Source organism: Oxyura jamaicensis, chromosome 10 (assembly GCF_011077185.1).
Source record: "Oxyura jamaicensis isolate SHBP4307 breed ruddy duck chromosome 10, BPBGC_Ojam_1.0, whole genome shotgun sequence".
Classification (NCBI taxonomy): Eukaryota; Metazoa; Chordata; class Aves; order Anseriformes; family Anatidae; genus Oxyura; species Oxyura jamaicensis.
In genome coordinates this window covers 17,995,300-18,009,158 of record NC_048902.1, presented here as the reverse complement: position 1 = coordinate 18,009,158, position 13,859 = coordinate 17,995,300, and the positions used below count along the sequence as shown (strand labels likewise).

Below are 13,859 nucleotides of genomic sequence, written 5' to 3'. Positions count from 1 at the left end.
AGCTCCCTTTTGTGGTAGCTACTATCTTTGTTTCTATAAAGAACTGCCAACAGTAAGGTGTGAATATAAAGAATAATTAGTCCTGATAATTTTAGACATGGGATTCTTCACTGCCTGGACAACTCAGTTTTTCATCCTACTTTAAAAAGAGCACTTACCTAGAATTCACATACAAGATGTTGCCAGCCCTCTTCCAAGCTAGGCTTCCAAGCTAGGCTTTCTTCAGAAAGTGCTTTTCTTTGTATTCATGTATCATATACATTGATTGGCTTTTTGCAAAATGAAATTAGAAAGCTAACAGAAGCAGTGCAGAAACAAAGGCAGCCAAATTTGAGTCCATGTTCAAATTGTTTCAAAACCTCAGTGCCAGCAAAGTAATCAAAGTCATCGGAAACTGACCCAAGAATATTCAGCTTAATTCTAATTGCCTTAATGAGAAAAATCAATGGTTAGAACTATAACGTATAAAGGAAATGTATAAGGATGGATAGCAACAAGTGATGAATTTAAATAATCAAACTTGCCTCTAGAAAGAGCTTGAGTTAACTTGTAAACATTTTCCATATATCTATGCAGCACCTTCAGACCACATCTCCAATTGACCAAGGATTACGTGACCTGTTTCTTCATCTCCGACGAAATATTAGCCTTCCAGTGGAGTTTACCTGAACCAAATGGAATTTAACATTTTTTGCTTTCTTAATAACTTGATTTGCTGTCATGAAAGTACAGTAACTGAACATTCAGAGTAACAATCGATAAACAAACTCAGTATTGCATTTTACATCAGAAATCTTTCTCAATTGATCCAAATGAAAAAAAGTCCAGTATGTAAATTCTTGAAATTTACAGAAAATGACAGCAAAAAACCTTCAAGGCACTGCTCCCCATACCATGCTAGTAGCCATATTTAGCAACAGAACAGTCAATGACTGGCAACTGTCTTTGTCAGAAAGAGACAGCCAATATTTACACTCCTCATGAATGTACAGAAGAGGATCAGGGTACTTGAGAAATTAGCCCTTGATTGCCATGTGGAAGACATCATAAAGGCAAATCTCATCACCACCTCCAACAACAGAACTGCTTTCATTCATTTCATTTGAGACTCGGTATCTCTCACAAACACGTCAAGGTCTTTTTCCTGCGGGTAGGAAATGTCTGAAGGGCATAATGGGTGCTCAAAAAGCATGCTGTGAGGGTTTTAATATTTAAAATGTCAAAAGATAAAGAAAGCATTTGGTCAGCTCTCTCTCTTTCTTGCTGAAGTAGTAGGCAGAAATCTGATGGTTATAAATGGTCACGCCCAGGCCCCTGAGCCAGCACTAGGGAATACCAGTAGTATTCTTTAGTGCAGAAGAAAGAGGGCTCTACTGTACTGTTAAGACAACACTGAAGTTGAGAGACACCGATGCAGTGGTTCTTTTCGGTTCTCAAGTTCCCCAAATATCACCACATAGCACAGCCCAAAATCTTGGCTTCGAAGTCACAAAATATCCAGTGCCTTTCCAACTGAGATCCTCAGCTCCTCTCATTTCCTGCATACAATAGCATTATTCAGCCACTGAAGTTTCCACTTAGCTTGCATTTATGCCAAGTACTTTTAATTGCAAAGGAAAAGGATGTTAAGCTCTCCCATTTGTTTCTTTCTAATTCATAAGGGACACGGCAGTGGTTGGTAAAAGTTATAGGTTAAGGGCTGTTCTCATCTCTCTTAGGGGACTTGCATCATCCTCCCGCTGACACAGAGGTTACCTCCATCACAAAGGTAGGAAAATGTGTCATTTGTACAACACTCAAAAGGCATATCATGGTAAACTTAGTAGCAAACAAGCAAAGTCTGAATGGCATTTAAAACCTTCAAGACACCAGTGGTAACTGATGCTCAGAGTCACCTTGATCAGCACAGGTCTCATTTACTGCTGGATATGCTAGCAGTCACCAGATACACGTACAATAATTCAGAGGATGTCCTACTCAGAACACAGCAGAACAGCACAGCAGCATTGACCAAAGCAAAATACGGCCCAGCTAGGAGTGAAGTAACTGGAGAAACAGATGCTTAATTTCTGCTTATTCTTGGCAATCTTGTTCCAATGATATGTTACACAAGGGGAAAAACTGCTGAATGCTGCTTAGTAAATAATACATGAACCAGGTCTGCGTCTGTGGACTATTAGCGTGGCACGTAATGCAGCCCTATTGAAAGTTTTCTTTCTTCTGATCAATCCATAGGAGGGCCTAAAGTAAACGCCAGGTTGGCATCCCTGCCCAGGGCAGGGGGGTTATGGCTACGTGATCTTTAAGGTCCCCTCCAACCCAAGCCGTTCTGTGATTCTTCGATGAAGTCAGATTTTCACATGGCTTTTGGTCGTATTTTAGGCACTATCTGGTGAACTACATTGTCTGGGACAAAAGGATTGCGTGAATTGAAGTGGTGTTTTGGGCTTGGTAGTGTTCTGAAGTGTCCCCGCCCCACCTCTTCCGCTTTGGGAAGGAAGACTTATCAGCTAATTACTAAGCAAATGAACTGAAATGTAAATTAAATATTATATCCTAACACAGCTTAATAGCCCCAGGAACAATAGTTCAGTTAATTTTAATGGACTATAATTCTATCCAAAAATATAGTTTATTAACAAGCACATACAATAAATTGCAACACTAGCTTGAAATAAAATAGCTAGCAAGCTCACCTGCACACTAAGTGACATTTGGTTAATACAGAGCAAAAAAGCAGTACACATATGCTTTCAGCAGACAAAATGAACTCAGTTGCAATCCAAGTTCAAGTCGTAATCCAAAGATGGGTACATACAGCAAAAACAACGAAGACTTCACAAGAACCTTGCCATTTCTTTCTACCAGACCTTTGGTCTCTTACAAAATAGGTGTGTAATACAAAAAGTAAGAAAAACTCTGGATTCAATTTACTCATCCTCGTCCATCACAAGTTAACTGTAACATTTTGCAACAACATGAGGAGTAGTAAGAGGGAGGTAAGAGGCAAAGAGAATCACATCTTGTAATTGCATAAGTTCCGCTGCAGATAGAAAGGTTGCCTAACAGCAGGCACAGATCAATGACATCGTCCCCATTTTTGCAAGAAATACAAAGATGGTAAAACACATTCTTCTCTCTCATCAGTTAGAACTTGATCCAACCTCATCTGACATCAAGGCAAAAATTCTTCTATATCAGTGGTACTGATGTGGCCACAGAGGCCTTCAAAAAATAAGTCACCCTCTCTAGTGAAAGGTTTGTCACTTTCCAGTCTTCAGCTTGGCTGTGATGTCAGTAAAACCTGACACGCTGTTACCACACATGCATTAAGTCTCATCCTCCCTTCATGCCAGAAAAAGGGATTCAGCAGAATTTGATATATAAGACTTGAAGCCAACTGGGCAATAAGCAGCTCCACTCTGTTCAATGTAAGATCTTACCCTCACCACAACGAAGTAAATAGATGGTTCGTAATGAACTTCAGTAAGAACCCAAGAGAAGCACCAGGCCGAAACAGGAAAATATTCACTTCTTGATATTAGAGCTTGTTCTTGGCTTGGGACAGGACATCTGTATTTCTGATTCTCTATGGGGGGCAGTAGCAAGAAGGTTCCCAAGAATAATGCTCCAGATGTAAGTGTCCAGTGTAAAACTGCTCAAGTACTTTTAAACAAAGCCAGATATTCCCATTTCCTTTGTGGCAGAACAAGAAGTAATCTCTATAAGCACAACCCAGTAGGGTCTCAGTTTTATTAACATGGTGTCTCTTATGACAACATAAATTATGCATATGCTTCTTAATTACATTAGGAGTTAACCTTTACTCACCGAAATTTCACAGCAGTATCAATGAGTTACCAATTTATCTCCTCTTTCCTCTCCTGCACTTCTCTTTATGTCTACAAAAATCAGAAACTTCTCTCGCTCTCACCTTAAGCAAAGAGTTGAAATCTATTTTTAATCTATTTTATGACAAAAAAAATAAAAAACCCACACCCTTTTTAAATACTGCTAGAACACGATTTTTTGCAGCTCAAGGAGAAATTAATCTCAACATGAACTGGTCTGACCAACAAGAATAATCAAAAACTACTTAGAAATAAATGCTTTAAAGAGAAGCCATGAAGTATTTGACCTCGTTTTGAAAAATTAGTGGTGCAGTTTGATCACCAGCAAGCTCCCTCTCCTCTCTACAACCTGCAGAGCTGGCTCTCACATTAACTAGTTATGAAGTACTCTTACAGTGGAACAGGTTTAGAAAAGTTTGGACAAGTGAGAATGGAGTTACTTCAGTCTAGGACAATATCACCCAAAGATGCAGATGAATACAAACACTGTTTGTATTAAAAAAAGAAACATGAAATTCAGCTGCATTTTCAGTCTCTATTGGCTTTCCTCTTCCTTGTTTTATAAAAATAGGGTATGACATTTCAGCTTCAACTGCATGTTTAAGTCATTTATTCATTGAACATGCCATTCTTGAAATATCATCTATTAAAATGTTAGTTAAGATTCATCCTGCTTATAGAACAGACTCAAATTTCTTCTGATGAACTACACTTGCAGACAATAATAGACTGATATGAACTCGAAAATTATCATGGGGAAAAAAAGCAAAAAGCAAGCTCCATTCTCACCACCTGACTCCTAATAAAACCAACACCAATTTCACCAACCCAATTTCATTTACACGGTGAATTCAGACCAACTTTGTTTTAAAGCCTATGAGTTGCTATTAAAAAAGAACAAAAACTTCTAACGAGTATCTCCTTCAAAGGATACAGAGGAAGCCAGAATAAAAATACTGAAAACTCCTGGTCAAAGTATTATGTCAAAAAGTAGCATTTCTAACACTACCATAGTTCTCTTACCATCCGTTAACAACACTGGGTTCTGTACTACACACTTGCACATTTCTGATACAGGTAGGTACTGTACACGGGTAATGTACATCTCATTTGTGCAGTTCCGAAGAAAGACAGCTGAAGATTCGTTTTTCTGCATCAGTGATAAACCCCACTGGGTGGGAAGGCCTGTTGGGGATACCAACATTGAAACAAATTAGTGAAATGACAGTAAGAAATCCAATAGTAAAGTGTCTGTTTGGACATGGCTCTTTCCCCTACTGCAAAGCAGATTTATTAAATGGGATTTATTTTGCAAAGTTTCACAACTCTTTAAGAGTAGATGACACTCGCATTCCTGAAGGATTAAGTTCGACATTTCTTAATGCTAATTCAACTCTCTAAAATCAACCCAATAAAACCAGCAAAAATTATACAAGTAACATGCACAAACCCAAGAATTCCACCCTCAAAAACTGCCTTTCTGGTAGCCTTTTAAGCTCTTACGATACTCCGTTTATTGAAGAGATGCCAGGAAGCCTGCAGTGGGAACAAATGCTTCTTTGGCAATAGGAAAACATTCTAATGCCTCCTCCCTTCAAAGTATGCACACCTCACCACAACATATGCTAATATACTACCAAGTCTCTTTATCTTGCCATTTTTATAACACACAGTTTCATTCATATTTATTTCAGCATATAACTAACCATCACAGAGCAGAACGCTGTCCTAAATCCACAAATAGTTTACACCTTAAAAAATTTAAACAAACTGAACACATTAAAAACGTGTATGTTCCTAAACAAGTCAAAAGGGGATAATTCCATATTAACTGTTTAAATGTAAATTTTAATCCATGCTGACGTTTTGGGCCTGTTTCCATCCTTTGTCCTTTAAAATGAACATCATCTAAAAAAACTAATTTCACAAATATGATACTGGTTAGAAATTTGTGCTAAATTTGACATTAGTACCCTAAAAAAACGTTACAGCCCTTCCATGAGGGTATCTGTGTTGCATGCGTGCCCACACGTGGACAAACACATACTTCCCCCCTCCTTCTTCAGCCTTCTCTGAGGTTAATGCTCCACAGAGAAGCTCTCACAAATCAGTAAAAGGCTGAATCTAGAAAAATGAAGCCCAACTCTGTGGGTCTGCAGGCTGCAAGTGTCAAAACAATAAATATGAATAAATATTTACACCATGTTTTCAAGACTAATTCAAGTCTTTCTCCTGAAGAACTCAGGAAGCAAAAGGGAAAGGGTTTTTAAAAATAAAACATAAGTGATTAAAAGATGATTAAAATGTAACCCCAAACACACAGGAGCAAGGTCACTTAGTGTAGATATCGGTACCAGCCTTTGTTACTGGAACAGGATCTGTAGTCTCCAGACATATCCTAGTTACTACAATGGAAACAGTGTGGCTTTTAATAATACCAGAAGGAAAGACCTGCTTTTAATACATAGCTTCAAATATCACAGTTAACTGTCAAAGACTTTGTATACAACTGGGATAACTCTGTTGGGAAAAATATTGAAATGAGAAGTTAAAATTCTGTGGAAAACTTAATGGAACCTTCAAAGGTTTGTACACGCTTGGACCTATATGCACCAATATCCAGTTGCAGGGTGAAGATGATGGGAGCAGTAAGTGAAGACTTTTTTTTTTTTAATTAAATGTCAGTAGAACACTGTTAGAGGAATGAAAACTGCTTCAAAATACACGATGGATCCACCTGAAGGCAGCCACATTTGGAAAACACTGGAAATCTGGAGTCAGAACTTGTGAATTTGTTTGGTTTGTATGCTGTCTTAGAGGAGAGAGAAGTTAATACTTTTAAAAGCTTGGTATTTACACTTCCGAAAAGTTTCTGCACTTCATCCAAATTTGATAGGGCAGGATTTAAGTGCCTCTTAGTGTTCCCGACTGGGCACTTCTGCTGCTTTGGCACACGCGCAGTATTCCAGTACCAACGGGATACGACGTCTAATGCAGCTTTAAACTGGCAGCACTCCTGGGTAGTTTTAAGTGTTTATCAACTCAGTAGGTCAAATGTCTGCAGACACTGGGTGGAGCAGCAGTATGCCACAAAACTAACAGTTGTCCTCCTAGAAAAAAAAAAAAAGGGTGGGGGGGGGAACAGTTGTCAGTGAAGATTAAAGCTCCTGGCCCCATTCCTGAGCAGACAATATGCTGGTTTGTAAAACACAGGATTAGCCCATCTCGCCCCATTAGAAAAAGACTCATTTGATATATATGAGTGCCTGATAGAGAGGCAAAGAAGCACAGTAGGGGTTCTCAAAAAAACCTTCCTGGTTTCTTATGTGCTCGGTTTAAAGAAACAGCATGTGGTTTTTCTCTCTGTGCAGGGTGTGGCTGGGTGTTATAGCCAGTAGGTTTAACAGCTAAGAGGAAAATAGCTGGGTAATTCTTTGATTCAGCTTGGCTCATGTGTTTCTTAAATTACTGCTTGTAGGCATGAACTAACTGAAGTCCAGTGTTGTTTGATTCAGCTGAGTGAACAAACCGGGCCCAGACCTTCACAAAGGACGACAAACGGGCAGCACAGTCACGTTGTGCGGGCACTCCAGCAGGGGTGTAGGCACAAGAGGGCAATACCAGCCTCACTGGGATCCTCCTCCTACCCTCATCCTGGCCAGGACCTAAACACCCTCTCGTCAAATATTAAGAATTGATTTTTACTAACCCAGAACTCATGCTTTACCCAGTGCTAATGTCATCAGTGCTTTTTCAGATACAGAAATCCAATTCAACACTTAACTACCCCTTCCTGTGAGAGGATACAGGATGCAACGCAGCAACGCAAACAAGATATTGGCATGGATGTGGCATGTGCTAATCAGTGCTGCTCAAGCATTCAAGATCCTTACCCTGTGTGTTTTCATGGTCACTGTAAGCTCTTCAGAACAGAAACCTTGCCCTTCACATCTTTCTAAACCAGCCCTCACACCTCTATGCTTCCACATAATCTTACCGTGTCAAGTACAAGCTAGAGATAAGGATGACAGGCTACCCCGCTTAGATCTCATTTTCTGTGGATTTACATCAAATGTCAGCTACTCAAGCCTGTACTCATTATTGCCTATTGTAGAGCACAGTACATTCCTCTCTAAGGGAGGGAATGACAACTGACATAAGGTAATTAAAATATCATTTTTAACAAGTGAAAACCATAAAGAAATATTTATTTTCAGTTAATATATTTTTGAATGTTAGTGTTCTTCAAAAATAACCTTGTATGTTTCTGTTGAGTCATGATTTTAGTAATTCCGAGACATATTAGTAGACACATTATCACTTCATAACTCTAATTGCCTAGAGTTGCTCATTGTGGAACTTAATTAGGAAGCAGACCTTTCTCCTCTCCCATTGTTGGATTATTTCAGTTAGTAAAAGGATCCAGTGAGCAGTATGCAGATTACCATCACTTTCTTAGAAAGTTATACCATTCTACAGCTGAAATTCATTTATGGCATAATATAACATCTTCTGTCACCCTGAATATAAAGAATGTGGACTGTCACGTGAAAGAAAAATATTTGAATGTACATGAAACGCACTGGATTTCAATATTCAACTTGACTGTAACAGAAAGACAAGTTGAAGTATGCAGTCTCTACAATCAGATGATCTGAGAAAGCAGATGATCTGAGAAAGATGGTTTTTCCGAAGTAACATTTATGCAGCCTTCTGGCTGCTGCCCAGATTTAGCATAAAGTTGTTTTTATTTCATAAAGCTGAAATGCTTGCAAATCAGATATCAACCCTGCCACAAACCCACAGCAAAATAATCTGTGATATAGCTGTGGAAAACAGACACGATCAACCTTAGAGTGCAATTACATCTTTAACAAGTTCTAATTGAACAGCATTTCCTTATTTTTATGGAAGGTAACTAGCAAATCAATGGATTTCAGCAGGGCAAGATTATATATACCAGCAAATAATTTTCAGAAACGTTCTTTGGTAGAGCACTTTTTTTTTTAAACCTCAAGGAGGTGGTTAAGATACCAAGCTTACATCTAATATTGTTGGATGCACAGCATCTCTAGCATTTAGCATTCACTGCTTTCTATTTAGAATATGACAATTCTCCTCTTCCAAGTCCTCCTAAAAAGAATAGGGGGAACAGCTATGTCCGTTGGGACAGAGGGAAAAAGAAATAAGCAAATCAGCCATAAAAGTGACAAAAATTTTACTGCCACTATATGCAATTTATTGATAAATTCACGTCTAAACTCAAGAGTACTTTAAGACAGATTAGCAAACCTCTCTGAAAGTTCTGAGGTTTGTGATAATGCTTTTGCATTGCAGAATGTGGATTCATTGATATTATGGGTCATGGTAGCCCACAGATTCAGTTACTCGGACTACTAGTGAATAGGGAAAGAATCACTGCAAAATGATCAGTTTTAAGATACTTTAAGGTATTTTTTTCCTTTAAGGTATTTTAAACCTTCATCTGTGAATCACATTCCAATTTTGAGTCCCTCCTATGACTCTACTTCCAGCAAGCCAGTAAGTCTGCATTAGCCTTGCCTACTTGATTTGCGAATGCTGCAGACACAGCTCCTGCAACGATAAATAACCAAAATATTTTTAACATGTTTCATAGCAAGCCATCTTTTTACAATGCAGAATGTTTCCACTGCATCTCAAAAATTAATTCACATGGAAAAGAAAAAGTATTTTACTGCAGAATATTTTCATTAAGATCTGGCTTTAGAGCTTTTTTCTGCTTTTAATCCTAGAACACTTATGTGGTGGTGGCGGCATCCTCCTGAAGTCTGGGTTAAGAGTATCAGAGGAAGTATTGGTGTTAGGCAGTATTTCTTTCCAAAGGCACAGAAGTACTATGCATGTGCTGCACCACCACAAGTAAGTCAGTCCCATCATGTCAAAGCCTTTCACTATCTAGCAGCAATCTGAGGCAGGCAAACGTGATAAGCCTTGTGAAGCAATGTACCAGCAGTATGCTGATGCTGGTTGCCTTGCAAATAAGCAATTTGTCTACCTTTACATGCATTCACTGGACAGGGGCTTTACATCTAACAGGCTAGTGCACTAAGAAGTCCTTACGAATTATGTTTGTTCCATAGGTGTTTTTCTTCCTAAATGAAACCCCAGTGTAATTTCCTGTATAATTACCCTTGATGCAATCCTGCCATTGGAGTTTCCCTCAAGGGAAAGAGCTTTGGGTAGACAATGGTAAACATAGGCTGGCTGCAGCGGTGGCAGTGTCCCAAGGGACAGTGCAGTAATTCCAGAAGGCTTTTGGGTAGTGAGATTGGAGTCAGGAAGTTCAAATCTAGAGAAGAAAAACAAAGATTATCATACAATTGTTTTGTTACAAAAAGTCCAACACAAGAAGTATGATCCAACTCAGAAAATCGGCTCTCTCCCTAGCTTTCTTAAGACTTGGTCAAAAGAACAGGGTCATTTCATAGGAAAGAACAATCACGTTCTCAGGCTTAGCCCAAGTCATGCAGTGCTTTATAAATTAAAACCAACATGTTAATCTCCATCTCGAAACCAAGAGACAGCCAAGAGAGGTGAATGAATTTAGGTGCTGAGTAATCAGGACAAGATGCAGTGCCTGATAAATCAGTTTTGCAATATCACACTAGCTTCAGCTTTCAAACGCTGTGAGGTTTAACCCAATACACAATGTTCCACAGCAACATCAATTGAGGTGACAGCATGACAAATAGTACATCTGCGTCAGAAAGAAAAGGTCATATTCCATAGCTGAGCAAAGACTGAGGAAAAGTAGCCCAGCCACTTCTGTCACGCTTACCTAGCAGCAGCCAAGTATTTAACTGCACCCTTGAAATTGCAAATTTAAGTAACCAGTGATGGATCAAATCTGCTCCTTTAATTGCGTGCCACCTGCTTCACCAAGACACCATTATCATTTTCCTGTCTGAACTGTGCTTCACTCCCACCTCAGTGAAATGTGGCTGTCCCCAGTGGTAATGCATATAACCTTTAGTAAGGTTACTCAGAAGTATGCACGTAAAAATACACACACACTAAAGGACTATCCAGTATGGTGTACCAAACTGGAATTAGGCAAGAGTTAAAAGTTTCACCATGTTTTTCAGGTTCTGCACCTTGGCTGCAATGAGATAATCTTCATAACCTTGTATAAGTTATCTACAAACCCCTTCATAAATTGACCTTGCAATACTATATTGCTATTCCAAACCCAACTTCATCAATGTCTTGAAGAACACTCACAAAGTCAGACTCCAGAAACTGTGAAAGTCACAGCCGGGTGAGTAAAGTAGTTAGGAATGATTTACAAGACATAGAACCCCTCTTTCTTTGTACCTTATATTCTCAAATTCCTTTTCAAAGACTAGAACTTTGAAAATCAAAATGAAAGAGCACCCGTCATTGTGTAGTTTTGGGGTAGCTGATATGCTGATACTAAACTACTTAAAACCTCTCACCTCCCTTCTAAAAGCATAAATACAAAAAATCTACAACCCCAGACTGGTTTTTCCTGGCAAAGCAGTAGCTCAGCACTTTAAGACTTCCTCCTGTGGCCATGGTGCAAGTGACCCCTTACCATAACCCTCTAGGATTTCCACTCTAACTCTCCATGCTTCTGCCTTCTACTGTCACCTGTAAAGCTGACATATTGCCAAGATGCCACTAACAGAGGAGATTCCTAATACATCCAAATCTGACAAAACCCGAATCCGCAGATATTACCAGATCTTGCTAACTCATGTGACTGCATGATGCAGAACCAGATAAGCCAAGGGCCAGTTTACAGCAGAGTCTGAACTGGGGCAGAACTAAAACAGCTCAGCTGTCACACTGTACTGAAATGGCCAACGGCTGCTAGCATTTCTCTTGCCTTATGCTTAACGAGCCTGCCAGTTGAGGAGTGTGCTGCCTGGCAAGAAGCTGCATTGTTGGCTGATGCATCTAATCTTGCCTCAGGAACTGTATTTCTCATCTCCTATTTCCATTAGAGTTTCTCCTGCAAAAAGCGTCCTCCTTTATACAGTCCTCAAGAAAGCATTTGTAAAGCACTGCTCTTCTTTAGAAATAGCCTTGGGATCTGTTTTGCATATTTGATATTTTTGTTGTAATACAGCATTTCAAAAATAATTTGATTAAATAAATCATTTAATACTTTAATCTCTGTCCATCTCCTTAAAGAGCTATTTGAAATGTTCCTATCATCGCCAGAAAAGCGCTTCCACTTACTCTGCAATCATAGAATCACAAAATGGTTTGGGTTGGAGGGGACCCTAAGGATCACATAGTTCCATCCCCTGGCTACGGGCAGAAGTATCTTCACTAGACCAGGATCCTCAAAGCTCACCCAGCCTGGCCTCAAACATTTCTAGGGTTGGGGCATACGAAGAAAAGAAGAAACCCATACCTTTTAAATACACGTAGTAGGTGTTGTAGAGGGTCCTCATGGCCAGTTCTTGCAAAGGCAGCACATGATCTGTTTCTGTCCCTATAGATTTCACCTCTGCTGGCAGGAACACAGTTAACTGTCCCGATGAAAAGGAGAGCAGTTTCACCTCTGAAACTTGAATTGGAGAACCACAGCTAGAAGGACACAAGACATTTTAAAAGTCATTAAGAAAAAATAAGAAAGAAAATTTAAGAAAGTTAACTTCATGGGGAAACCCACATGACCAACCCATAGCACACTTGACGTTGTCCTTCAGTGCAGTACCCTTCAAGGAGGGCTTACTGCACAGTGAAATACATATGGACACACATTTTCTATAGATCGCCCCCTTCATACTCCTCACTAGACATTTGAAGGTCTTATCAATCAATATTCAAAAGCTAGAGAAATGAGAACACAATCCCAAGGAGGTGAGCCAAGCACTACCAAAAGCAGTCACGTAATCGCATTTACCATCTGAATGACATTTATTAGTAAGTATTTTACATAAGGGAGCAGTTTCATACATAACAGTTGGTTTCCTATATCTTGGATCAATCAGTGGTGAATGATAATGGGTCTCTCAACTACAATATGAGGCAAGCTACAGCCACAAGTGAGTCTGATTCAAGTGCCACTGGGTGGTTCTGTTCATACCTTTTCCCATCCACAGAATTCCCTTGGAGATGACAAAAGAGAAAGAAAATAGCCTAAGCTAGAGTGTGAAGGTCCCCTCTGAAGTCCTAACCTTATCCTTCCCAAATTATAATAGGACAAAGGAAGGTTATTTGGATTCAAGTAGAGAAACTTAGCCCGTATTAAAAATAGTAATTCTTTACACGATCCCTGCTGCAAGTTATCATACCAAAGAGACACACATAGGAAAATTCTACTGAGGTTGCGGAAGTCAGAGGAATTGAAATTATGACAACTTAAATTTGGAGCCAAGAGGAACTTGTTAGGGCCAGTCCTAACAAATGGAACAAACGAGTTTGTGAGCCTTCCCAGATATTGGACCTAAAAGTGAGGTAACCACATTCAACCATAGCAGATGCAAAAGCAATCTGATGGAACTTCTCTGATAACAATCACATCTCCTTTGATTAAACACCTTTGAGAAACGAGCAAAAAGCAGCAAACAGCAATTAAATAAGCCTCCTGTTAAATATTTAATACTTCCCCACAAACCGTGAACGGGTAAAATATAATCTAGAAATCAAAGATCCAATATTCCAATAATCCATTCCCCAGCAATCCATACCCAATCGATCGGCTACCACAACCAATAAACCTCCAATACTGCATTTTCAAGCTGATCAACCCCTCACCAACCTAGATAAAAGACAAACCCTTAAATTCACTACAGTTTCTACAGCTCAGAACTGGGCTATTTGATTTACTCTGCATAAAGGGAGCCCACTGTGCCTTCCCATTACACTAAAAACAAAGCAAGCAAGCAGAACAGACCATCAAGAGGAATAATTTGAGATACATCCTTAAATCTGAATGTGTTAGGGAAAGAAACAAAATGTTTGAGCAATACTGGGTGCAAGAACAAAAAG

The 13,859-nt window shown here is 39.3% G+C and overlaps 1 protein-coding gene across 6 annotated transcripts in view; it reads right to left on the bottom strand.

The window, feature by feature from the left end:
• Window positions 1-2,613: 2,613 nt before the first annotated feature.
• Window positions 2,614-13,859, bottom strand: part of LRRC28 (leucine rich repeat containing 28) — a 52,308-nt gene continuing 41,062 nt past the window's right edge. For all 6 annotated transcript variants that reach the window (XM_035335712.1, XM_035335713.1, XM_035335717.1 and 3 more), the window contains 3 exons: window positions 12,277-12,452; window positions 10,023-10,182; window positions 2,614-6,961 (listed from right to left, as the gene is read on the bottom strand). In XM_035335712.1, coding sequence (XP_035191603.1) covers window positions 6,889-6,961; window positions 10,023-10,182; window positions 12,277-12,452 — 409 coding nt within the window. In that variant the 3' untranslated portion in view covers window positions 2,614-6,888. The remainder of the gene's footprint in view (window positions 6,962-10,022; window positions 10,183-12,276; window positions 12,453-13,859) is intronic.